The 25288-nt window shown below is 59.2% G+C and overlaps 1 protein-coding gene across 2 annotated transcripts; it reads left to right on the top strand.

The window, feature by feature from the left end:
• Positions 1 to 179: 179 nt before the first annotated feature.
• Positions 180 to 25195, top strand: PHF8 (PHD finger protein 8). Of its 2 annotated transcripts, XM_030260585.4 has the most exons (21): positions 180 to 1315; positions 2718 to 2803; positions 2955 to 3063; positions 4326 to 4486; positions 5582 to 5723; positions 6600 to 6786; positions 7260 to 7422; positions 8476 to 8563; positions 8961 to 9067; positions 10258 to 10349; positions 10918 to 11007; positions 11245 to 11412; positions 11581 to 11666; positions 12090 to 12169; positions 14202 to 14287; positions 15493 to 15605; positions 16338 to 16588; positions 17589 to 17684; positions 20459 to 20568; positions 22376 to 22742; positions 24427 to 25195. In XM_030260585.4, the coding sequence occupies exons 1-21, from the start codon at positions 1218 to 1220 to the stop codon at positions 24513 to 24515; spliced, it is 2769 nt and encodes a 922-aa protein (XP_030116445.4). In that variant the 5' UTR covers positions 180 to 1217; the 3' UTR covers positions 24516 to 25195. The 2 variants fall into 2 exon arrangements, with proteins under 2 accessions (XP_030116445.4, XP_072776243.1); XM_072920142.1 differs by lacking the exons at positions 20459 to 20568; positions 22376 to 22742; positions 24427 to 25195 and having other exon boundaries at positions 12019 to 12169; positions 17589 to 17653.
• Positions 25196 to 25288: the final 93 nt, after the last annotated feature.

Genomic DNA, 25288 nt, shown 5'->3' on the forward strand with positions numbered 1-25288 from the left:
AATGTAAGAAATAAAAGCGTGGCTGGTGCGCGCCACTCCCAAAATGGCGGCCGGACCGCGACAGTCGAGCGGCGAAGGCGGCGCCACGCCCAAGATGGCGGCCCCGCCCCCCGCACACCCAATGGGGGCGCCCTCGCCCTTCCCAAGATGGCGGCGCGACGCGGCCAAAATGGCGGCCGGGCCCCGCCCTCTCCCTCCCCGTTTCCGCGTTTGAATAAAACTTTCCCGGGCGGCCCGGAGCGCGCAGAGGCCGCGGCGGCGGCGGCAGCACCGGGCCCGGGGCCGGCAGCGGCGGTAGCGACCGGGCGGCGGCGGAGGAGCGGCCGCGAGAAGCGCTGGGCCTTGCCGGGGCGGGCTGCGGCCTAGTCGGGAGGTGGCGGTGGGGGGGGGGCGCAGGCCTCGCGGCGGCCCGCAGGCCTCGAGGGGGTCCCGCCGGCCTTGTGGGGGTGTCGGCGGCTTTTTGGGGATCCCCAAAGCTTTTAGGGGGTCCTTCGGGTCTTTGGGGGGTCTCGGGGGCTCCACAGCGCGGGGGGAGGGGGAGGCCGGGGCCCCGCGGACGCTGTGAGGGGACCCCGGGCCTTGCGGCGCTTTTGGGGGTCCCCACACGCTATAGGGGTGGAGGGCATCCTGTGGGCGCATTTTTGGGGGGCTCTGGGCCTCGGGGAGGGGGTCACAGTGCCTCGGTGACCCTTGGAGGGGTCGCCCTACATCTCTGTGTATTTTTGGGGAGGTCTTAGGCTCTCATCAATACCTGAGGGGATCCCAAGTCTCCGCAGGCTCTTTTAGGGTGCCCCCGGCCCATATCGGTTTTTTTAGGGGGTTGTGCTCCCCAATTCCCCTCAGGGCCGCGGTCTGGGGGGGCTTTGGGGCTGTTTACAGGGGAGCAGCCTAGGGGTTGATTTTGGGGGTTTTTTTTTGATTTTTTTTTTTTTTTTTTTTTGCGGGAGTTTTTTGGGGGGTGTTTTAGGGGAGTTTTCGGAGGCTGTTCTTGTGTTTTTGCTGAGGTTGTTCTGGGGGGATTCTGAGGCTGTTTCTGTGGTTTTTTTGGGCAGTTTTGGAGATCTTTTTGAGGCTGCCTTTGGAGTGATTTTGAGGGTGTTTTTTGGGGGTTTTTTTTGAGGGGATTTTGGGGGGTCTGGCGGGCAGTGCGCGGATGTCCCGGGCCGGGGGGGGTCGCGGGGGTCCGTAGGGTCGGGGGTCGCCCCGGGGGCCCGGCCATGGCCTCGGTGCCCGTGTACTGCCTGTGCCGCCTGCCCTACGACGTGACCCGCTTCATGATCGAGTGCGATGGCTGCCAGGACTGGTTCCACGGCAGGTGCGACTGGGAGCACTGGGGGGGACTGGGAGGTACTGGTGGGGGACTGGGAGAAGACTGGAGGGCACTGGGAGGTACTGGGAGACATCTGGAGGGTGCTGGAGGGCACTGGGAGGTACTGGGAGGCATCTGGAGGGTGCTGGAGGGCACTGGGAAGGACTGGGAGGGGGACTGGGGGTAGTGGGAGGCACTGGTGGGGGACTGGGAGAAGACTGGAGGGCACTGGGAAGGACTGGGAGGGGGACTGGGGGTAGTGGGAGGCACTGGTGGGGGACTGGGAGAAGACTGGAGGGCACTGGGAGGTACTGGGAGGCATCTGGAGGGTGCTGGAGGGGACTGGGAAGGACTGGGAGGCACTGGTGGGGGACTGGGAGAAGACTGGAGGGCACTGGGAAGGACTGGGAGGGGGACTGGGGGTAGTGGGAGGCACTGGTGGGGGACTGGGAGAAGACTGGAGGGCACTGGGAGGTACTGGGACAAGTCTGGGAGGTACTGGGAGGCATCTGGAGGGTGCTGGAGGGGACTGGGAAGGACTGGGAGGCACTGGTGGGGGGACTGGGAGAAGACTGGGAGGGACTTGGGGTACTGGGAGGCACTGGGAAGGACTGGGACAAGTGTGGGAGATACTGGAAGGCATCTGGAGGGGACTGGGAGGCACTGGTGGGGGACTGGGAGAAGACTGGAGGGCACTGGGAGGTACTGGGAGGCATCTGGAGGGTGCTGGAGGGGACTGGGAGGCACTGGTGGGGGGACTGGGAGAAGACTGGGAGGGACTTGGGGTACTGGGAGGCACTGGGAAGGACTGGGACAAGTGTGGGAGATACTGGGAGGCATCTGGAGGGGACTGGGAGGCACTGGGGGGAGACCGGGAGTTGTCTGGGAGGGACTGGGGGTACTGGGAAGGACTGGGACAAGTCTGGGAGGTACTGAGGGGTACTGGGAGGCATCTGGAGGGTGCTGGAGGGGACTGGGAGAAGTCCAGGATTACTGGAAGGGATTTGAGGGGGAACTGGGAAGGACTGGGAGAAGCCTGGGTGGTACTGGAGGGCACTGGGAGAAGTCTGGGGGGTGTCTTCAGGGTACTGGGAAGGACTGGGAGGTACAAAGAGAGTTCTGGGGTGTGATGGGGGTTACTGGGGAGGTGCCTGGTGGTTACTGGGAGGCATTGGGGGTTATTGGGGAGGTGCCTGGTGGTTACTGGGAGGCATTGGGGGTTATTGGGGAGGTGCCTGGTGGTTACTGGGAGGCATTGAGGGTTACTGGGGAGGTGTCTGGTGGTTACTGGGAGGCATTGGGGGTTATTGGGGAGGTGTCTGGTGGTTACTGGGAGGCATTGGGGGTTATTGGGGAGGTGCGTGGTGGTTACTGGGAGGCACTGGGAGTTACTGGGATGTCCCCACAGCTGTGTGGGGGTGGAGGAGGAGGCGGCGGCGGAGATCGACCTGTACCACTGCCCCCAGTGCGCCGTGCTCAGGGGGCCTTCCGTCAGTGAGTGGGACTGGGAGGGACTGGGAGGGACTGGGATGGGGGCGGGGGAGATGCTCTGGGCTCCGTGGGGATCCCTGCATGTTTCTCTGTCCGTGTGTGTCCCCACCGTGTCCCCACCGTGTCCCCACCGTGTCCCCACCGTGTCCCGCAGTGAAGCGGCGCCGTGGCCCGGCCAAGGCCCCGGAGCAGGACCCCGGTCGTCCGGCCCGCACCGGCAGCGCCCAGTTCATCCGGGAGCTGCGGGGCCGCACCTTCCCCAGGTGAGGGTATGGCCAGGTGAGGGCAGGGCAGCAGGTTGGGGTCAGTGCCAGGCTGGGGTCAGTGCCAGGTGTGGGTCAGTGCCAGGTGTGGGTCAGTGCCAGGCTGGGGTCAGTGCTGAGTGTGGGTCAGTGCCAGGCGTGGGTCAGTCTTGGTGAGGGTCAGTGCAGGTGAGGGTCAGTGCCAGGTGTGGGTCAGTGCCAGGTGTGGGTCAGTGCCAGGTGTGGGTCAGTGCTGGGTGTGGGTCAGTGCTGAGTGAGGGTCAGTGCCAGGTGTGGGTCAGTGCCAGGCATGGGTCAGTGCTGAGTGAGGGTCAGTGCTGAGTGAGGGTCAGTGCTGAGTGAGGGTCAGTGCCAGGTGAGGGTCAGTGCCAGGCATGGGTCAGTACCAGGTGTGGGTCAGTACCAGGTGTGGGTCAGTGCTGAGTGAGGGTCAGTGCTGAGTGAGGGTCAGTGCAAGGTGTGGGTCAGTGCCAGGTGTGGGTCAGTTTTGGTGTGGGTCAGTTTTGGTGGGGGTCAGTGCCAGGTGTGGGTCAGTTTTGGTGGGGGTCAGTGCCAGGTGTCGGTCAGTGCTGAGTGAGGGTCAGTGCCAGGTGAGGGTCAGTGCTGAGTCAGGGTCAGTGCCAGGTGTGGGTCAGTGCTGAGTGAGGGTCAGTGCTGAGTGAGGGTCAGTGCTGAGTGAGGGTCAGTGCCAGGTGAGGGTCAGTGCCAGGTGTGGGTCAGTGCCAGGTGTGGGTCAGTGCCAGGTGTGGGTCAGTGCTGAGTGTGGGTCAGTGCTGAGTGAGGGTCAGTGCCAGGTGTGGGTCAGTGCTGAGTGTGGGTCAGTGCCAGGTGTGGGTCAGTGCCAGGCGTGGGTCAGTCTTGGTGAGGGTCAGTGCCAGGCGTGGGTCAGTGCCAGGCGTGGGTCAGTGCCAGGCTGGGGTCAGTGCCAGGCTGGGGTCAGTGCCAGGCGTGGGTCAGTCTCGGTGAGGGTCAGTCCTGGGAGGTGTTGGTCAGTCCAGGGAGGTGTTGGTCAGTCCAGGGAGGTGTTGGTCAGTCCAGGGAGGTGTTGGTCAGTCCTGGGAGGTGTTGGTCAGTCCAGGGAGGTGTTGGTCAGTCCTGGGGGAGTTGGTTGGTCACTCGTGGGGGTCTCACCCTCCTGCACTGCCCCCCCCAGCACGGACCAGCAAATGCTCAGGGGTTGGGGGTCCCTATAGGAACTGGGGGTCCCTGTAGGGGTCTGGGGTCACTGGTGGGGGTCTCACCCCCCTGCCCTGCCCCCCCAGTGCTGACGAGGTGCTGCTGCGGCCCAGCGGGGCCCAGCTGACCGTGGAGTACCTGGAGGAGAACAGCTTCAGCGTGCCCATCCTGGTGGCACGGCACGAGGGGCTGGGCATGACCCTGCCCCCGCCCTCCTTCACCCCCCGCGACGTCCTGCACCACGTCGGTCAGTCTGGGGGGCCTGGGGGGCTTTGGGGGGCATCGGGGGGTCCCCAGGACCCCACAATAGGGGCAGGGTCGCCTCGTAACTTCACCTCCTTGTTAGCATTTTGCACTGTATTGGGGGGTCCTGGGGGGATGGGTGAGGGTCCAGAGGGTCCCTGTTCAGGGTTTGGGGGGGTTTTTGGGGTCCCCCAGCCAGTTTTGGGGTGCTTGGGGAGGTTTCGGGATGCACAGGGAGGTTTTTGGTGTTCCCCAGCTGGTTTTGGGGTGAGCAGGGAGGTTTTGGGGGATTACTGGGGTCCCCCGAGCCGTGTCTCCGAGCCATTTTTGGGGTGCTTGGGGAGGTTTTGGCATGCACAGGGGAGGTTTGGGGAGGGTTTTGGTGTTTCCCAGCTGGTTTTGGGGTGTGCAGGGAGGTTTCACTGGAGTCCCCATAGCCGTTTTTGGGGTGCTTAGGGAGGTTTTGGCATGCACAGGGAGGTTTGGGGAGGTTTTTGCTGTTTCCCAGCTGTTTTTGGGGTGAGCAGGGAGGTTTTGGGGGATTACTGGGGTCCCCCTAGCTGTGTCTCCCAGCCGTTTTTGGGGTGCTTGGGGAGGTTTTGGCATGCACAGGGAGGTTTGGGGAGGTTTTTGGTGTCTCCCAGCTGGTTTTGGGGTGAGCAGGGAGGTTTTGGGGGATTACTGGGGTCCCCCTAGCCGTTTTTGGGGTGCTTGGGGAGGTTTTGGCATGCACAGGGAGGTTTGAGGAGGTTTTTGGTGTTTCCCAGCTGGTTTTGGGGTGAGCAGGGAGGTTTTGGGGGTTACTGGGGTCCCCCTAGCCGTGTCTCCCAGCCGGTTTTGGGGTGCTTGGGGAGGTTTCGGGATGCACAGGGAGGTTTGGGGAGGTTTTTGGTGTTTCCCAGCTGGTTTTGGGGTGTGCAGGGCGGTTTCACTGGGGTCCCCGTAGCCGTTTTTGGGGTGCTTGGGGAGGTTTTGGCATGCACAGGGAGGTTTGGGGAGGTTTTTGGTGTTTCCCAGCTGGTTTTGGGGTGTGCAGGGAGGTTTCACTGGGGTCCCCATAGCCGTTTTTGGGGTGCTCAGGCAGTTTTGGGGTGCACAGGGGCTGACAAGGTGGTGGCCGTGCTGGACGTGGGGCGCCAGGCCGAGCTGCGCATGCGCCTCGGGGACTTCGTGGCGTATCTGGGGGGACCCCGGCGCGAGCGCGTCCTCAGCGTCACCGGCCTGGAGTTCTCGGACACGCGGTGGGTCCCAGTGGCTCCCAGTTCTCCCAGTCCTTCCCAGCACTCCCAGTATTCCCAGTCCCTCCTTGTGCCTCCCAGTGCTGCCAGTCCCACGTGGTCCTTCCCAGTATTCCCAGTCCCTCCTTTTGCCTCCCAGTGCTGCCAGTCCCACGTGGTCCTTCTCAGGATTCCCAGTCCCTCCTTTTGCCTCCCAGTAGTGCCCAGTCCCATGTGGTCCTTCCAGGTCCTCCCAGTATTCCCAGTTCTTTTTGCCTCCCAGTGCTGCCAGTCCCACATGGTCCTTCCAGGTCCTTCCCAGTATTCCCAGTTCTTTTTGCCTCCCAGTGCTGCCAGTCCCACGTGGTCCTTCCAGGTCCTTCCCAGTATTCCCAGTCCCTCCTTTTGCCTCCCAGTGCTGCCAGTCCCACATGGTCATTCCCAGTATTCCCAGTTGCTCCTTTTGCCTCCCAGTGCTGCCAGTCCCACGTGGTCCTTCCAGGTCCTTCCCAGTATTCCCAGTTCCTCCTTTTGCCTCCCAGTGCTCCCAGTGCCTCCCCTCCCACCTCCTCCAACCACAGGGATCCCGAAAATCCTGGATCATCCCCCGCAATGACCCCCAAAATCCCAAATCCTCCCCCTCCCCTCCTCCTCCAACCACAGGGATCCCGAAAATCCTGGATCATCCCCTGCAATGACCCCCAAAATCCCATATCCTACCCCTCCCATCCTCCTCCAACCACAGGGATCCCGAAAATCCTGGATCATCCCCCGCAATGACCCCCAAAATCCCAGATCCTGCCCCTCTCAGCATCCCCCACTGCATCATCTCCCTGCTGGGGTACCCCCTGCCCATGGGAGGTTCCCCAGCCCCTGATCCCTGTTTTTGGGGTGCCCCAGGCTGTCGAACCTGGTGCAGACCCCACGGATCGTGCGGAAACTCTCGTGGGTGGAGAACCTGTGGCCGGGGGAGTCGGCGCGGGAGCGGCCGAGCGTGCAGAAGTTCTGCCTGATGGGGGCCAAGGACAGCTACAGCGACTTCCACATCGACTGCGGGGGCACCTCGGCCTGGTACCACGTGCTCAGGGTACGAGGGGGGGTCCTCCAGGGGTCAGGGGGGGTTCAGGGGGTTGTAGAGGGGATTTTTGGGGGGAATTGGGGCTGGGGGTGTTGGGCTGCACTGACTTCCACATCGACTGCGGGGGTATCTGAGCCTTCAGGGTATGAGGGGGAGTTTGTAGGGGATTGGGGGGGGGTTATAGGGGATTTGGGGAGGGTTATAGGGGATTTGGGGGGGGTTATAGGGGATTTGGGGGGGGTTATAGGGGATTTGGGGGGAGTTACAGGGGATTTTTGGGGGAATTGGGGCTGGGGGTGTTGGGCTGCACTGACTTCCACATCGACTGCGGGGGTATCTCAGCCTTGTACCTCATGCTCAGGGTACGAGGGGGAGTTTGTAGGGGATTTGGGGGGGGGGTTTGCAGGATGTTTGGGGGATTTTTGGGAGAATGAAACCTGGCATTCTTACCTGCCCCACGTGCCCCCTCTCCTGTGCCCCAGGGCGAGCAGATCTTTTACCTGGCGCGACCCTCGGCCGCCAACCTGGCGCTGTTCGAGGCCTGGAGCAGCTCCCGGAACCAGCCCGAGCTCTTCTTCGGGGACCAGGTGGATCGGTGCTTCCGGTGCCACCTGCGCCAGGGCCAGACCCTCTTCATCCCCACAGGTGAGGGGACACCTGGGCACAACCTCTGTGCCTCAAACACACCCCCGAGTGTCACCTGTGCAAGGGACAGTACCCCCGGTGTCACTTGTGCCACCTGTGCCGGGCCTCAAACACCCCCCAGTGTCACCTGTGGCAGGGACAGAGACCCCAAACACACCCCCAGTGTCACCTGTGCAAGGGACAGACCCCAAACACACCCCCAGTGTCACCTGTGCCACCTCTGCCAGACCCCAAACACCCCCCAGTGTCACCTGTGCCAGGGACAGACCCCAAACACACCCCCAGTGTCACCTGTGCCACCTCTGCCAGACCCCAAACACACCCCCAGTGTCACCTGTGCCAAGGACAGACCCCAAACGCCCCCCAATGTCACCTGTGGCAGGGACAGAGACCCCCAGTGTCACCTGTGCCACCTCTGCCAGACCCCAAACACCCCCCAGTGTCACCTGTGCCACCTCTGCCAGACCCCAAACACCCCCCAGTGTCACCTGTGCCAAGGACAGACCCCAAACACCCCCAGTGTCACCTGTGCAAGGGACAGACCCCAAACGCCCCCCAATGTCACCTGTGGCAGGGACAGAGACCCCTAGTGTCACCTGTGCCACCTCTGCCAGACCCCAAACATCCCCCAGTGTCACCTGTGCAAGGGACAGACAGAGGCCCCCAAACTCACCCCCAGTGTCACCTGTGCAAGGGACAGACCCCAAACACACCCCCAGTGTCACCTGTGCCAAGGACAGACCCCAAACACCCCCCAGTGTCACCTGTGCCAAGGACAGACCCCAAACACACCCCCAGTGTCACCTGTGCCAAAGACAGACACCAAACTCACCCCCAGTGTCACCTGTGTCACCAGGTGAGGGTTTGGTGGCTTTGGGGACCCCCACAAGTGTCTCCTGGTGAGGATGGGGGTCAGACAAGGGCTCCCAGAAACTCCCAGTAGCTCCCAGAAACACCAAAACTCCCTTTTCCAATGGATCCCAGTGGATCCCAGTGCCCCTCCCGGTGCTCCCAGTGCTCCCAGTCCCCCCAGTTCCCTGTGCCTGTCCCCAGGCTGGATCCACGCCGTGCTGACCCCTGTGGACTCGCTGGCCTTTGGGGGGCATTTCCTGCACAGCCTCAACATTGGCATGCAGCTCAGGTGGGCTGGGGGGGTTTTGGGGAGGGTTTGGGGGTTTTGAACAGGTTTTGGGGGGCGTTTTTGGGGAGAGTTTGGGGGGTTGGGTGAGAGTTTGGGGGGGTTTTAAAAGGTTTGGGGGGGGCAGGGAGGGGTTTTGGGGATTTTGGAAGGGTTTTAGGGGTGTTTTGGGGGTTCTGGGGGTGTTTATGGGTTTTGAGGGGATTTGGGGGGCTTTGGGGGTGTCTTTGGGGAGAGCTTAGGGCGGCTGGGGGAGCGCTTGGGGGAAATTGAAGGGGGGGAGGGAGGGATTGGGGGGGCTGGATGAGAGTTTGGGGTGCCAGGAGAGTTTTGGGGTGCCATTTTGGGGTGCCTGTGACCCCCCAAATCCCCTTCTGACTCCCCAAACCCCCCCCACCAGGGCGTACGAGCTGCAGCGCCGCCTCAACACCCCCGACCTGGCCAAGTTCCCCAATTTTGAGACCATCTGCTGGTACGTGGGGAGGCACCTGCTGGACACCTTCCGAGGTGGGTGCCCCTCCTGGGGGGCTGGGGGGGCTGGGAACCCACTTGGGGGAGATTTAAACCCTTCTGGGGGGGCTGGGAATCCACTTGGGGGAGATTTAAACCTTTCTGGGGGGGCTGGGAACCCACTTGGGGGAGATTTAAACCTTTTTGGAGGGCTGGGAACCCACTTGGGGGAGATTTAAACCCTTCTGGGGGGGCTGGGAATCCACTTGGGGGGGTTTAAATCCACCTGGGGGGGTTAAACTCATCTGGGGGGCGGTTTAAACACATCTGAGGTGGCTCTAAACCCATCCTGGAGCCTTTAAACCCAACTTAGGGGGCTTTGAACCTATCTGGGGGGGCTTTAAACCCAACTTAGGGGGCTTTGAACCTATCTGGGGGGGCTTTAAACCCAACTTAGGGGGCTTTGAACCTATCTGGGGGGGCTTTAAACCCAACTTAGGGGGCTTTGAACCTATCTGGGGGGGCTTTAAACCCAACTTAGGGGGCTTTGAACCTACCTGGGGGGGCTTTAAACCCAACTTAGGGGGCTTTGAACCTACCTGGGGGGGCTTTAAACCCAACTTAGGGGGCTTTGAACCTATCTGAGGGGGCTTTAAACCCAACTTAGGGGGCTTTGAACCTATCTGGGGGGGCTTTAAACCCAACTTAGGGGGCTTTGAACCTACCTGGGGGGGCTTTAAACCCAACTTAGGGGGCTTTGAACCTATCTGGGGGGGCTTTAAACCCAACTTAGGGGGCTTTGAACCTATCTGGGGGGGCTTTAAACCCAACTTAGGGGGCTTTGAACCTATCTGGGGGGGCTTTAAACCCAACTTAGGGGGCTTTGAACCTACCTGAGGGGGCTTTAAACCCAACTTAGGGGGCTTTGAACCTACCTGGGGGGGCTTTAAACCCAACTTAGGGGGCTTTGAACCTATTTGGGGGGGCTTTAAACCCAACTGTGGGGATTTAAACCCAACTGAGGGGGTTTGGGGGGGCTGCAAACCCACCTGGGGGGCTTGAAACTCATCTGGGGGGGTTTAAACCTATCTGAGGGTGCTCTAAATCTATCCTGGGGGGTTTGGGGAATTCCCAAACTGCCCCCAGGAGGGGTCTGGGGGGTCCCATCCCAAATTTTTGGGATGTTCCTGAGTTTCCCATCCTGATTTTGGGGTGTCCCATCCCAACCTGGGGATTTTGGGGTGCAGGGCTGAGGGAGAACCGCCGGCACCCCGCGGCCTATTTGGTGCTGGGAGCCCGAGCCCTGACCGGAGCCTTCCGAGCCTGGACCCGCCGAGAGGTTTGGGGGGGTCCCGAGGGGTTTTGGGGGGCCCTGAGGGGTTTTGGGAGGGTCCCCAGAGGTTTGGGGGGGTCCTGAGGGGTTTTGGGGGGGCCCTGAGGGGTTTTGGGAGGGTCCCCAGAGGTTTGGGGGGGTCCCGAGGGGTTTAGGGGGGGCCCTGAGGGGTTTTGGGAGGGTCCCCAGAGGTTTTGGGGGGATCTCAAGAGATTTTGAGGGGTTTCAAAAGGATTTTGGGGGGATCTCAAGAGATTTTGAGGGGTTTCAAAAGGATTTTGGGAGGGTCCTGTGGGATTTTGGGTGGCTCCAAAGGAATTTTGGGGTGTCTAGAGGAATTCTGGGGGGGTTCAAAAGGTTCAGAATGGATGGGGGTCCATGGGGATTTTGGGGGGGTCCAAAGGAATTTTGGGAGGGTCTCGAGGGGTTTTGAGGGCATTCAAAGCAATTTTGGGGGGGTTCTGAGGAATTTTGGGGGGCTCTGTGGGGTCCCAGGAGTGGGAGGTTTTAGGGGGGAGGTTTTGGGGTTCCCCGGGTTTGGGGTCCCCTCTCATTTTAACCCTTTCCCCCTCAGGTCCTGGCAGAGCACGAGCAGGAGATCCCCGAGACCGTCCGGCCGGGGCAGCTGGTCAAGGAACTGGGCAGGGAGATCCGGCTGGCAGAGGTGAACTGGGAGCACTGGGAGGGACTGGGAGGGACTGGGGGGACACTGAGATGGAACGGGGGGGCACTGGGGGGAACTGGGATGGAATGGGGAGCACTGGGAGGGATTTGAAGTGCACTGGGAAGGGACTGGGAGCAACTGGGGGAACTGGGAGGGGTTCTGAGAAGGTTTTGGGGTTACTGGGAGGAACTGGGCCATACTGGGACATACTGGGAGCTCTGTATCCCTTCTCCACAGGAGCTGTTCCAGCAGAGCACGGGAATGTCGGGGACCCCCTTTGGACCCCCCTGGGGGGTCCCAGCCCCCAAAAAAGGGGGGCCCCGCAAGCCTCCCCCCAACTCTCGCACCTCCAATGAGGGGGGAACCCCAAATCCCCCCCCAGCCCCTCCTGAGGAGGATGAGGAGGTGAGGGGAGACTGGGAGGAACTGGGGAGGGACTGGGGGGCACTGGGAGGGACTGGGGGGGCACTGGGGGAGGGGTGGAATTGGGGGAGGGCTGGGTGTGGGGGAGGGGTGGATTTTGGGGGGTGGATTTGGGGTCCTCTCCCCCCAAATCTCAGGGTTCCCCCCCAGGTTGACCCCCCCAGCTCCAGCCCGGAGGAGACGGACCCCGACTCCGAGGGGGACCCCCAGATCCTGCTGGCCAACGGGGGGTCTCGGTGAGGAATGGGGGGTTTGGGGGGGCACTGGGGGGCTTTGGGGGGTCCAAGAGAGAATTTGGGGGGGTCCCAGGGGACTTTGGGGGGCTGGAGGGATTTGGAGGGGATGGGGAAATCCAAAGGGTTTTGGGGGGACACTGTGGGGGGTCCCAAAGGGAATTTGGGGGGCCTGGGGGTGTTCCGAGGTGATCTTGGGGGGTCCTAGAAAGGTTTGGGGGATGGATTTTGGGGCTCACGGGGATCCCAGAGGAGTTTGCTGGGGGGGTTGGAGGGGTTCTGGGATGGTTTTGGTGGGTCAGGGAGGGGGTCCCAGAGGGGTTTGGGGGGTCCCCCTGACGCCCCTCCCCCTCAGGCCCCGCCGCAGCCGGCCCGGGGGGCTCTGGGGGTCCCGCCCCCCCCCATCCCCCCCCTGCTCCCCCCCAGCTCCCCCCTGGACCTGGACTCGGAGGAGGAGCTGCAGATCGATGAGACCCCCCCGCGGCGGGGCCCGCGCCGCCTGCCCCGTGGGTACCCCAAAAACACCCCCAAACATCCCCCAAACATCCCCCAAACATCCCCCAATCCTCCCCAAAAACATCCCCAAAACCATCCCCAAAACATCCGCAAAACACCCTAAAAACATCCCCCAAACATCCCCCAATCCTCCCCAAAACCATCCCCAAAACCATCCCCAAAGCATCCCCCAAAGCATCCCCCAAACATCCCCCAAACATCCCCAAAAACATCCCCCAAACATCCCCCAAACATCCCCAAAACATCCCCAAAAACATCCCCAAAAACATCCCCAAAACATCCCCAAAAATATCCCTAAAACATCCCCCAAACATCCCCCAAACATCCCCAAAACATCCCCCAATCCTCCCCAAAACCATCCCAAAAACATCCCCAAAACATCCCCAAAAATATCCCTAAAACATCCCCAAAACATCCCCAAAACATCCCCAAAAATATCCCTAAAACATCCCCAAAACACCCCAAAAACATCCCCAAAAAATCCCCCAAACATTCCCAAAAACATTCCCAAAAACATTCCCAAAAACATCCCCAAAAACATCCCCAAAACATCCCCAAAACATCCCCAAAAACATCCCCAAAAACATCCCCAAAAACATCCCCAAAAACATCCCCAAAAACATCCCCAAAACATCCCCAAAACATCCCCAAAAACATCCCCAAAAACATCCCCAAAACACCCCAAAAACATCCCCAAAACATCCCCAAAACACCCCAAAACCGGCCCCAGACCTGATCCCAGAACCACCCCAAACCTGACACTAAAACAACCCCCAAAACCCCCCAAAATCTAGCCCCAAACCTGACCTGAAACATCCCCAAAATGCCCCCAATCCCCCCTAAACCCTCATTTTTGGGGTCTGACCCCAACCCCCATTTCTGAGGTGTTCCCCCAGTCCCCATTTTGGGGTGACCCCAATCCCCATTTTTGGGCTGTGACCCTAGTCCCTGTTTTTAGGGTGGCCCTAATGCCAGTTTTTGGGGTGATCCGAATCCCATTTTTGGGCTGTGACCCCAATCCCGGTTTTCGGGCTGTGACCCCAATCCCCATTTTTGGGCTGTGACCCCAATCCTGTTTTTTGGGGTGTCCCCAGTCCCATTTTTGGGGTGACCCCAATCCTGTTTTTTGGGGTGACCCCAATCCCATTTTTGGGGTGTCCCCAATCCCGTTTTTGGGGTGTCCCCAATCCCGTTTTTGGGGTGACCCCAATCCCGTTTTTGGGGTGACCCCAGTCCCGTTTTTGGGCTGTGACCCCAATCCCGTTTTTGGGGTGACCCCAATCCCGTTTTTGGGGTGACCCCAATCCCCATTTTTGGGCTGTTACCCTAGTCCCTGTTTTTAGGGTGGCCCTAATCCCAGTTTTTGAGGTGATCCGAATCCCGTTTTTGGGGTGACCCCAATCCCATTTTTGGGCTGTGACCCCAATCCCGTTTTTGGAATGACCCCAATCCCCGTTTTTGGGTTGTGACCCCAATCCAGTTTTTGGGGTGACCCCAATCCCGTTTTTGGGGTGTCCCCAATCCCATTTTTGGGGTGTCCCCAATCCCCATTTTTGGGGTGTCCTCAGTCCCATTTTTGGGGTGTCCCCAATCCCATTTTTGGGCTGTGACCCCAATCCCGTTTTTGGGGTGTCCCCAGTCCCATTTTTGGGCTGTGACCCCAATCCCGTTTTTTGGGCTGTGACCCCAATCCTGTTTCTTGGGGTGACCCCAGTCCCATTTTTGGGCTGTGACCCCAATCCCGTTTTTGGGGTGACCCCAATCCCCGTTTTTGGGCTGTGACCCCAGTCCCATTTTTGGGGTGACCCCAATCCCGTTTGGGGTGTGACCCCAATCCCCATTTTTGGGGTGACCCCAATCCCGTTTTTGGGCTGTGACCCCAATCCCGTTTTTGGGGTGTCCCCAATCCCGTTTTTGGGCTGTGACCCCAATACCCGTTTTGGGGTGACCCCAGTCCCGTTTTTGGGGTGACCCCAATCCCGTTTTTGGGGTGACCCCAATCCCGTTTTTGGGGTGTCCCAGGGCTCCCCCGGAAGCTGCCCCGGGCCAAGCCCTGCTCGGATCCCAACCGGGTGCGGGAGCCGGGAGAGGTCGACTTCGACATCGAGGTGGGTCTGGGGGTGACCCCGGGGGGTTTTGGGGGGCTCTGGGGGGGTTTGGGGTGGTTAAGGGAGCTGAGGGTATCCTGGGGGGCTCTTAGGGGGATTTAGGGGGGGGCTCTGGGGGTTTTGGGGGGGTTTAAGGGAACTGGGGATGTCCTTCAGGGGGTTTTGGGGGGCACCCGAAAAATGGGGTTTTGGGGGGGATGTCTCTGACTTCCTGCCCCCCAGGAGAGTTACACCACAGCCTGGGGTTGTTTTTGGGATATTTCTGAGGTGTTTTGGGGTATTTTTGGAGATTTCTGATGCCTTGATCCCCAGGAGGGTTACACCACAGACTAGGGTGGTTTTGGGGGAATTTTTGGGGTATTTTGTGGGTTTTTGGGGTGTTTTTGGGCTGTTTCTGACCCCCTGATTCCCAGGAGGATTACACCACGGGACTGGGGTGGTTTTTGGGGTATTTTGTGGTATTTTGGTGTGTTTTTGGGCTGTTTCTGACCCCCTGATCCCCAGGAGGATTACACCACGGACTGGGGTGGTTTTTGGGGTATTTTGGGGTGTTTTTGGGCTGTTTCTGACTCCCTGATCCCCAGGAGGATTACACCACGGACTGGGGTGGTTTTTGCGGTATTTTGTGTTTTTTTGGTGTGTTTTTGGGCTGTTTCTGACCCCCTGATCCCCAGGAGGATTACACCACGGACTGGGGTGGTTTTTGGGGTATTTTGGGGTGTTTTTGGGCTGTTTCTGACCCCCTGATCCCCAGGAGGATTACACCACGGACTGGGGTGGTTTTTGCGGTATTTTGTGTTTTTTTGGGGTGTTTTTGGGCTGTTTCTGAACCCCTGATCCCCAGGAGGATTACACCACGGACTGGGGTGGTTTTGGGGGTATTTTGTGGTTTTTTGGGCTGTTTCTGACCCCCTGATCCCCAGGAGGATTACACCACAGACTAGGGTGGTTTTTGGGGTATTTTTGGGGTATTTTGTGGTTTTTTGGGGTGTTTTTGGGCTGTTTCTGACCCCCTGATCCCCAGGAGGATTACACCACAGACTAGGGTGGTTTTTGGGGTATTTTTGGGGTATTTTGTGGTTTTTTGGGGTGTTTTTGGGCTGTTTCTGACCCCCTGATCCCCAGGAGGATTACACCACGGACTGGGGTGGTTTTTGGGGTATTTTGGGGTGTTTTTGGGCTGTTTCTGACCTCCTGATCCCCAGGAGGATTACACCACGGACGAGGAGGACGAGGGGGGCGCTGGGGGCAGCGCCGGGATCCTGGACCTGCTCAAGGCCAGCCGGCAAGTGGGGGGCTCCGAGTACCCCCAGCTCAGGTTTGGGGGGGCCTGGGGGGCTGGGCTGGGTTTGAGGGGTCTGGGAGGGATCCCTGGGGGGTTTTGGGGGGCACTTGTGGGGCTGGGGTTGAGTTTTGGGGGTCCCTGGGGGTTATTTGGGATCATAGGTTGTGTTTTGGGGGTCCCTGGGGGGCTTTGAGTGGGAGCTGGGCTGGATTTGGGGGTCCCCAGGGTTGGGGGAGGGATTTGAGTGGGGTTTTGGGGGCTCCCCAAATGTTTTGGGAGGGCTGGGGTTGGGTTTTGGGGTCCCAGGGAGCTTTAACGGGGTGCTGGGCTGATTTTGGGGGTCCACAGATATCTGGGGGGACTTGGGTGGGGGTCACCAGGTGCTTTTGGGGGGACTGGGATTTGGCTTGTGGGGGTCCCTGGGGGTTATTTGGGGTCAGGAGTTGGGCTTTTGTGTTATTTGGAGTCCTAAGTTGGGTTTTGGGGTTCCTGGGGGTTATTTGGGGTCAGGAGTTGGGGTTTTGGGTTATTTGGAGTCCTGGGTTGGGTTTTGGGGTTCCTGGGGGTTATTTGGGGTCAGGAATTGGGGTTTTGGGGCTATTTGAGGTTCCTGGGGAGTTCTGGGGGGCATTTCTGTGGCTGGGCTCACTTTGCCCCTCTCCATCTCCTTTTGGCGCTGCCTCTCCTCAATTTGAGGACCCCAAACATGCCTTGACCCCCCCCAAACCCCAATTTTTCCCCTTTTTTCCCCTTTTTTCCCCCCAGCGAGGCCCCTGCCTCCCCCAGCACGCGTGAGGCCATCCAGGGCATGCTCTGCATGGCCAACCTGCCCGCGGGGACCCCCCTGGGACCCCCAAACTGGTGGGGAGGGGGCGGGGGGACCGAAAGGGGGGGTCCTGGGGGGTCTGGGGGGCCCCGCAGAGCCCCCCCTGCCCCCCGGAGCACCGACAGCGAGGCCGAGGGGAGCCTGGACGAGCAGGACAGCCTGGGGGCCTGCTTCAAGGATGCTGAGTACAGTGAGTGTGACCCCAAAACCACCCCAAAAACACCCCAAAACCACCCCAAAAACACCCCCAAAACACCCCAAAACCACCCTGCTTCAAGGATGCTGAGTACAGTGAGTGTGACCCCAAAACCACCCCAAAAACACCCCAAAAACACCCCAAAAACACCCTGCTTCAAGGATGCTGAGTACAGTGAGTGTGACCCCAAAACCACCCCAAAACCACCCCAAAACCACCCCAAAACCACCCTGCTTCAAGGATGCTGAGTACAGTGAGTGTGACCCAAAAACCACCCCAGAAACACCCCAAAAACACCCCCAAAACACCCCAAAACCACCCTGCTTCAAGGATGCTGAATACAGTGAGTGTGACCCCAAAAACACCCCAAAAACACCCCAAAAACACCCCAAAACCACCCTGCTTCAAGGATATTGAGTGCAGTGAGTGTGACCCCAAAAAACACCCCAAAAACACCCCAAAAACACCCCAAAAACACCCTGCTTCAAGGATGCTGAGTACAGTGAGTGTGACCCCAAAAACCACTCCAAAAATACCCCAAAACCACCCTGCTTCAAGCGAGTGTGATCCCAAAAACACCCCAAAAACACCCTAAAACCACCCCAAAAACACCCCAAAAACACCCCAAAAACACCCTCTTTCAAGGATGCTGAGTACAGTGAGTGTGACCCCAAAAAACACCCCAGAAACACCCCAAAACCACCCTGCTTCAAGTGAGTGTGACCCCAAAACCCCCCAAAACCACCCTAAAACCACCCTAAAACCACGCTGCTTCAAGGATGCTGAGTACAGCGAGTGTTACCCCAAAAACATCCTAAAAATATTCCCAAAGCACACAAAATATCCAAGAAATACCCCAAAACACCCTAAAAACCCAAAAATTACCTCAGAACAGCCCAAAACCACTCCCAGGCCGTGGTGGAATCACCCTGAACTCCCCTTTTCCTGCCCCCAGGACCCCCCTGAACCCCATTTTTTCTATCCCCCACCCCAGTTTACCCCTCGCTGGAGTCGGACGAGGACGACCCCGCCCTAAAATCGCTCCCCAAAAAGAAGAAAGTGACGGACGACGCCCCCTGGAGCCCCAAAGGTTTGGGGGGGGGTCCTTGGGGGGTGTGGTTTTGGGGGAAATTCGGGGATTTTGGGGTTCCCTGGGGCAGGGCTGGGTGGTTTGGGGTGAATTTGGGAGGTTTTTAGGAAATGTGGGGGATTTGAGGGGCCCTGGGATGGAATTTGGGGTCCCTGGGGATCCCCAGCCCTTCCTCCTTTGGGGCAGGGGCTGATTTGGGGTCCCTTCTGCCTTGTTCCATGTCTGATTTTGGGGTGTCCCCTATTTATTTCATGCTCTGATTTTGGGGTGTCCCTCTTTGCCATGACTGATTTTGGGGTGCCCCCTTTATTTGAGATCTGATTTTGAGATGTTCACCATTTGTTCCGTGCTCTGATTTTGGGGTGTGCCTCTTTATTTGAACTCTGAATTTGGGGTGTCCCCCCTGTTCCATGTCTGATTTTGAGGTGTGCCCCTTTATTTGAACTCAGATTTTGGGGTGTCCCCCTTTGCCATGTCAGACTTTGGGGTGTCCCCCATTCCATGCTCTGATTTTGGGGTGTGCCCCTTTATTTGAACTCTGATTTTGGGGTGTCCCCCCTGTTCCATGTCTGATTTTGGGGTGTGCCCCTTTATTTGAACTCAGATTTTGGGGTGTCCCCCTTTGCCATGTTTGATTTTGGGGTGTCCCCCATTCCATGCTCTGATTTTGGGGTGTGCCCCTTTATTTGAACTCTGATTTTGGGGTGTCCCCCCTGTTCCATGTCTGATTTTGGGGTGTCCCCTTTTATTTGAACTCAGATTTTGGGGTGTCCCTCTTTGCCATGTCTGACTTTGGGGTGTCCCCCCTGTTCCGTGTCTGATTTTGGGGTGTCCCCCTTTGCCATGTCTGACTTTGGGGTGTCCCCCCTGTTCTATGTCTGATTTTGGGGTGTTCCCTTTTATTTGAATGCTGATTTGGGGGTGTCCCCCTTTGTCATGTTTAATTTTGGGGTGTTCCCCATTCCATGCTCTGATTTTGGGGTGTGCCTCTTTATTTGAACTCTGATTTTGGGGTGTCCCCCCTGTTCCATGTCTGACTTTGGGGTGTCCCCCCTGTTCCGTGTTTGATTTTGGGGTGTCCCCCTTTGCCATGTCTGACTTTGGGGTGTCCCCCCTGTTCCGTGTCTGACTTTGGGGTGTCCCCCATTCCATGCTCTGATTTTGGGGTGTCCCCCTTTGCCATGTCTGACTTTGGGGTGTCCCCCATTCCATGCTCTGATTTTGGGGTGTGCCCCTTTATTTGAACTCAGATTTTGGGGTGTCCCCCTTTGCCATGTTTGATTTTGGGGTGTCCCCCATTCCATGCTCTGATTTTGGGGTGTGCCCTCTGTTCCATGTCTGATTTTGGGGTGTCCCCTTTTATTTGAATGCTGATTTTGGGGTGTTCCCCTTTGCCATGTTGAATTTTGGGGTGTCCCCCATTCCATGTCTGATTTTGGGGTGTGCTCCTTTATTTGAACTCTGATTTTGGGGTGTCCCCCCTGTTCCATTCTTGATTTTGGGGTGTCCCCTTTTATTTGAATGCTGATTTTGGGGTGTCCCCTTTGCCATGTCTGACTTTGGGGTGTCCCCCATTCCATGTCTGGTTTTGGGGTGTCCACTTTTATTTTAACTCAGATTTTGGGGTGTCCCCCTTTGCCATGTTTGATTTTGGGGTGTCCCCCATTCCATGCTCTGATTTTGGGGTGTGCCCCTTTATTTGAACTCAGATTTTGGGGTGTCCCCCTTTGCCATGTTTGATTTTGGGGTGTCCCCCATTCCATGCTCTGATTTTGGGGTGTGCCCCTTTATTTGAACTCTGATTTTGGGGTGTCCCCCTTTGCCATGTCTGACTTTGGGGTGTCCCCCTTTGCCATGTTTGATTTTGGGGTGTCCCCCTTTGCCATGTCTGACTTTGGGGTGTCCCCCCTGCTCCGTGTCTGACTTTGGGGTGTCCCCCTTTGCCATGTTTGATTTTGGGGTGTCCCCCCTTTGCCATGTCTGACTTTGGGGTGTGCCCCTTTATTTGAACTCTGACTTTGGGGTGTCCCTCCTGTTCCGTGTCTGATTTTGGGGTGTCCCCCTTTGCCATGTTTAATTTTGGGGTGTCCCCCATTCCATGCTCTGATTTTGGGGTGTGCCCCTTTTTTTGAACTCTGATTTTGGGGTGTCCCCCTTTGCCATGTTTAATTTTGGGGTGTCCCCTTTTATTTGAATGCTGATTTTGGGGTTTCCCCCTTTGCCATGTTTAATTTTGGGGTGTCCCCCATTCCATGCTCTGATTTTGGGGTGTGTCCCTTTATTTGAACTCTGATTTTGGGGTGTCCCCCTTTGCCATGTTTAATTTTGGGGTGTCCCCCATTCCATGCTCTGATTCTGGGGTGTGCCCCTTTATTTGAACTCTGATTTTGGGGTGTCCCCCCTGTTCCATGTCTGACTTTGGGGTGTCCCCTTTTATTTGAATGCTGATTTTGGGGTTTCCCCCTTTGCCATGTTTGATTTTGGGGTGTCCCCCCTGTTCCGTGTCTGATTTTGGGGTGTGCCCCTTTATTTGAACTCTGATTTTGGGGTGTCCCCCCTGTTCCATGTCTGATTTTGGGGTGTCCTCTTTTATTTGAACTCTGATTTTGGGGTGTCACCCTTTGCCATGTCTGACTTTGGGGTGTCCCCCCTGCTCCGTGTCTGACTTTGGGGTGTCCCCCCCGTTCCGTGTCTGATTTTGGGGTGTCCCCCCTGTTCCATGTCTGACTTTGGGGTGTCCCCCTTTGCCGTGTCTGACTTTGGGGTGTCCCCAGCGCGGGTGACGCCGTCGCTGCCCCGGCAGAGCCGCCCGGTGCGGGAGGGGACACGCGTGGCCTCGGTGGAGACCGGGCTGGCGGCAGCCGCTGCCAAACTGGCCCAGCAGGTGAACTGGGAGCACTGGGAGGAACTGGGAGCGACGCTTTGGGGTCTGGGGGGGCATTTAGGGGGTCCAGGGAGGGTTTGAGGGGAGTTCAGGAGGTTTTGAGGGTGATTTTGGGGGTGGTTGGGATTGTCAGGGGGGATTTGGGGATTCCAAGCTGGCCCAGCAGGTGAACTGGGAGCACTGGGAGGAACTGGGAGCGATGCTTTGGGGTCTGGGGGGGCATTTAGGGGGTCCAGGGAGGGTTTGAGGGGTGTTCAGGAGGTTTTGAGGGTGATTTTGGGGGTGTTTGGGATTGTCAGGGGGATTTTGGGGATTCCAAGCTGGCCCAGCAGGTGAACTGGGAGCACTGGGAGGAACTGGGAGCGATGCTTTGGGGTCTGGGGGGGCATTTAGGGGGTCCAGGGAGGGTTTGAGGGGAGTTCAGGAGGTTTTGAGGGTGATTTTGGGGGTGGTTGGGATTGTCAGGGGGGATTTGGGGATTCCAAACTGGCCCAGCAGGGGAACTGGGAGCACTGGGAGGAACTGGGAGCGACGCTTTGGGGTCTGGGGGGGCATTTAGGGGGTCCAGGGAGGGTTTGAGGGGAGTTCAGGAGGTTTTGAGGGTGATTTTGGGGGTGGTTGGGATTGTCAGGGGGGATTTGGGGATTCCAAGCTGGCCCAGCAGGTGAACTGGGAGCACTGGGAGGAACTGGGAGCAATGCTTTGGGGTCTGGGGGGGCATTTAGGGGCTCCAGGGAGGGTTTGAGGGGAGTTCAGGAGGTTTTGAGGGTGATTTTGGGGGTGGTTGGGATTGTCAGGGGGGATTTGGGGATTCCAAGCTGGCCCAGCAGGTGAACTGGGAGCACTGGGAGGAACTGGGAGCAGGGGGGGGAAACTGCTGGGTGGGGTTTGGGGTTTGTTGTGGGGAGGGAATTTAGGGGGTCTGGGGGGATTGGAGTGGTGAGATCCCCTCAAACCCCTCGCTTGACCTACAGCACCCCACAAATGTCCCCATAAATCCCCCCGAGCCCCCCCCCAACCCCTCAAACCCCCCAAATCCCTTCATCAATCCCCCCGACCCCTCAAAATCCCCCATAAATCCCTCTCAGACCCTCCCAATACACCTGTGACCCCCATAAATCCCCCTCCAACCCCCCATAAACCCCCCTGACCTCCCAAACTCCCCCATAAATCCCTCCTGATAACCCCAAACCCCCCAAAATCCCCCTCAGACTCCCGCAAACTCCCCATAAATCCCCCCTGTCCCCCAAACTCCCCAAAATCCTCCTCAGACGCCCCAAACTCCCCCATAAATCCCCCTCAGACCCCCACAAACTCCCCTAAATCCCCTCCAGACCCCCCAAACTCCCCCATAAATCCCCCCTGATACCCCCAAACCCCGCAAAATCCCCCTCAGACCCCCAAACTCGCCCTCAGACCCCCCAAACTCCCCCATAAATCCCCCTCAGACCCCCACAAACCCCCATAAATTCCCCCCTCCGGCCCCCAAACTCCCCTAAATCCCCTCCAGACCACCCCAAACTCCCCTAAATCCCCTCCAGACCCCCCAAATTCCCTATAAATCCCCCCCTGTCCCCCAAACTCCCCAAAATCCCCGTCAGACCCCCCCAAACTCCCCCATAAATCCCCCTCAGACCCTCCAAACACCTCTAAATCCCCTCCAAACCCCCCAAAATCCCCCTCAGACCCCCACAAATCCCCCCCTGGCCTCCAAAGCCCCCTAAATCCCCTCCAGACCCCCCAAACTCCCCCATAAATCCCCCTCAGACCCCCCAAACTCCCCATAAATCCCCCCCTGTCCCCCCAGGAGCACCGAAAGCTGCAGCGCAGGAAGGGCCCTGCCAAGCGCCGCCCCCCCTCGCCCCCCTCCCCCGAGGAAGAAGAGGAGGAGGAAGAAGAAGAGGAAGAGGAAGATGAGGAAGACGAAGACCCCGAAGCCGATCCCGAGGGGGACGCGGAGGCCGAGGCGGAGCTGGGGGGGGGCGAAGCCGAGGCCGAGCCGCCCCCGGAGCCGCCGTACCCGCCCAGCCTGGCTGACCACGAGTACACGGCGCGGCCGGGGGGTCCGGGACCCCCACCCGGGGCTCAGCCCGGCCGTGCCCCCACCCCCATGGCCCCGGGGGTGTTCCTGAGCCAGCGCCGGGGCCCCCCCGGAACGGCGCCCCCCAGCCACGGTGAGGGGTGCGGGGATAGCTGGGGGGGTTTTGGGGATATTTGAGGGGATTGGGGGAGGGTCTGAGGGGTTTGGGGGGTTTTTAGAGGGTTCTGGGGTGCCTTTGGGGGGTCCTGGTGGTGTAGGAGGGTCTTGGGCAGGGTCTGAGGGGATTTGGGGGAGGCTGCCAGGGGATTTTGGGGAGGGTCTGAGGGGATTTTGGGGGGTTTTTAGAGGGTTCTGGGGTGCCTTTGGGGGTTCCTGGTGGTGTAGGAGGGTCTTGGGCAGGGTCTGAGGGGATTTTGGGGAGGGTCTGAGGGGATTTTGGGGGGGAGGCTCTGAGGGGTTTTTGGGGGGGGTTTTCTTCTTTGGGTCTCGGGCATTTTTAGGGGGTTCTGGGGTGGCTTAAGGGGGTTGTGGTGCTGTAGGGGGATTTTGGCCAGGGCCTGAGGGGATTTTGGGGATATCTGAGGGGATTTGGGCAGGATCTGAGGGGATTTTGGGGATATCTGAGGGGATTTGGGGAGGATCTGAGGGGGTTTTGGGGATATCTGAGGGGATTTGGGGGGTTCAGGGGGAGCTGTGGGGTTTTGGGGAAGTTTTCTGTGGATATGGGGTGTTCTGGGGTGGTTTTGTGGGGTTCTGTGGTGGTTTCAGAGGGTCTGGGGCTGGTTTTGGGGGGGGTTTGTGGGGTTCTGGGGTGGTTTTGGGGGGTCCTGGGGTGGTTTTGGGTGGTTCTGGGGTGGTTTCGGAGGGTCTGGGGTGGTTTTGGGTGGTTCTGGGGTGGTTTTGGGTGGTTCTGGGGTGGTTTCGGAGGGTCTGGGGTGGTTTTGGGGGTCCTGGGGTGGTTTTGGGTGGTTCTGGGGTGGTTTCGGAGGGTCTGGGGTGGTTTTGGGAGGTTCTGGGGTGGGTTTTGGGGGGGTTTTGGGGTTCTGGGGTGGTTTTGAAGGGTCTGGGGTGGTTTTGGGGGGTCCTGGGGTGGTTTTGGGAGGTTTGGGGGGTTCTGGGGTGGTTTCAGAGGGTCTGGGGTGATTTTGGGTGGTTCTGGGGTGGTTTTGGGAGGTTTGGGGGGTTCTGGGGTGGTTTTGAAGGGTCTGGGGTGGTTTCAGAGGGCCTGGGGTGGGTTTTGGGGTGGTTTTGGGAGGGTCTGGGGTGGTTTTGGGGGGTCCTGGGGTAGTTTTGGGTGGTACTGGGGTGGTTTAGGAGGGTCTGGGGTGGTTTTGGGGGGTCCTGGGGTGGTTTTGGGTGGTTCTGGGGTGGTTTTGGGTGGTTCTGGGGTGGTTTCGGAGGGTCTGGGGTGGTTTTGGGTGGTTCTGGGGTGGTTTCGGAGGGTCTGGGGTGGTTTTGGGTGGTTCTGGCGTGGTTTCGGAGGGTCTGGGGTGGTTTTGGGTGGTTCTGGGATGGTTTAGGAGGGTCTGGGGTGGTTTTGGGTGGTTCTGGGGTGGTTTTGGGTGGTTCTGGGGTAGTTTTGGGTGGTTCTGGGGTGGTTTTTGGTGGTTCTGGGGTGGTTTCAGAGGGTCTGGGGTGGTTTTGGGTGGTTCTGGGATGGTTTCGGAGGGTCTGGGGTGGTTTTGGGGGGGTTTGTGGGGTTCTGGGGTGGTTTTGGGTGGTTCTGGGGTGGTTCTGGGGTGGTTTTGGGTGGTCCTGGGGTGGTTTTGGGGGTCCGTGTCCCCCCAGTCCCGGTGACACTCCGACCCTGCCCCCAGGGAAGCGCCCCCGGAAGGGTTTGGCCACAGCCAAGCAGCGCCTGGGCCGGATCCTCAAAATCCACCGCAACGGGAAACTGCTGCTCTGAGGGCGGGGCCGGCCACGCCCTGCCAGGCTCCGCCCATGCCCCGCCAGGCTCCGCCCACCGCCGGCTGAACAATGAACTATGGGCGGGGCTCTGCAAAAGGGGGCGGGGCCTGGCAGGACCACACCTATCAGAACAACGTGCTTGCTAAAAAGGGCGTGGCTTGTTTTAGGCCCCGCCCCTTCAGGTGTGGCGCCACCTGTCCCCTCCGAGGCCACGCCCACAATGCAGATTACCTGAGACCACGCCCTATCACAGCCCAAGCCACGCCCATTGGTCATGTAGGGTAAAACAGGCGTGGTAACATCAAACCACGCCCACTTATAGACAAACCACGCCCACACGGGGTGGAGCCGAACCCTGGCTCTGCCCACCACGGTTCCTGCCTTCCCATTGGCCGTGGGTGGAATAGGGGCGGGGCTTCCTCATTTCCCGCCTCCAGGCGCTCAGGCAATTGGGCAAGCCCCGCCCCACAGCTGCGGGGGGGGCGGAGCCATCTTTGATTGGTCCCCGCTAGGTTTTTTTTTTTTCCCCCCCCCGCAGTGTTTTCAGGTTGATTGATGGGGCGGGGCCGCTTCCTATTGGCTGCCCCTGTTTTGTAGGCGTGTCCAGAGGCCGCGGCCCCGCCCCTCTCCTTTTGTATTTGTAGAATAAAAAAGAAAATAAAAAAAACCACAAAAAAACCCGAAATTGGTGAAAAATGCCCCGAGCGGGGTCACGTGTTCCCCCTCAGCGCGCGCGCGCCGCCGGGGGCAGCTCTCGCGAGACCGGCAGCG

This window comes from Taeniopygia guttata, chromosome 31, assembly GCF_048771995.1.
Source record: "Taeniopygia guttata chromosome 31, bTaeGut7.mat, whole genome shotgun sequence".
Classification (NCBI taxonomy): domain Eukaryota; kingdom Metazoa; phylum Chordata; class Aves; order Passeriformes; family Estrildidae; genus Taeniopygia; species Taeniopygia guttata.

Bases quoted from the DNA above. Each gene is read 5' to 3' on its own strand.
- PHF8 (XM_030260585.4), top strand. From the start codon at position 1,218: ATGGCCTCGGTGCCCGTGTACTGCCTGTGCCGCCTGCCCTACGACGTG. The intron at 20,569-22,375 runs GTGAACTGGGAG...CTGTCCCCCCAG, and splicing joins CTGCCAAACTGGCCCAGCAG to GAGCACCGAAAGCTGCAGCG. The intron at 22,743-24,426 runs GTGAGGGGTGCG...CCCTGCCCCCAG, and splicing joins AACGGCGCCCCCCAGCCACG to GGAAGCGCCCCCGGAAGGGT.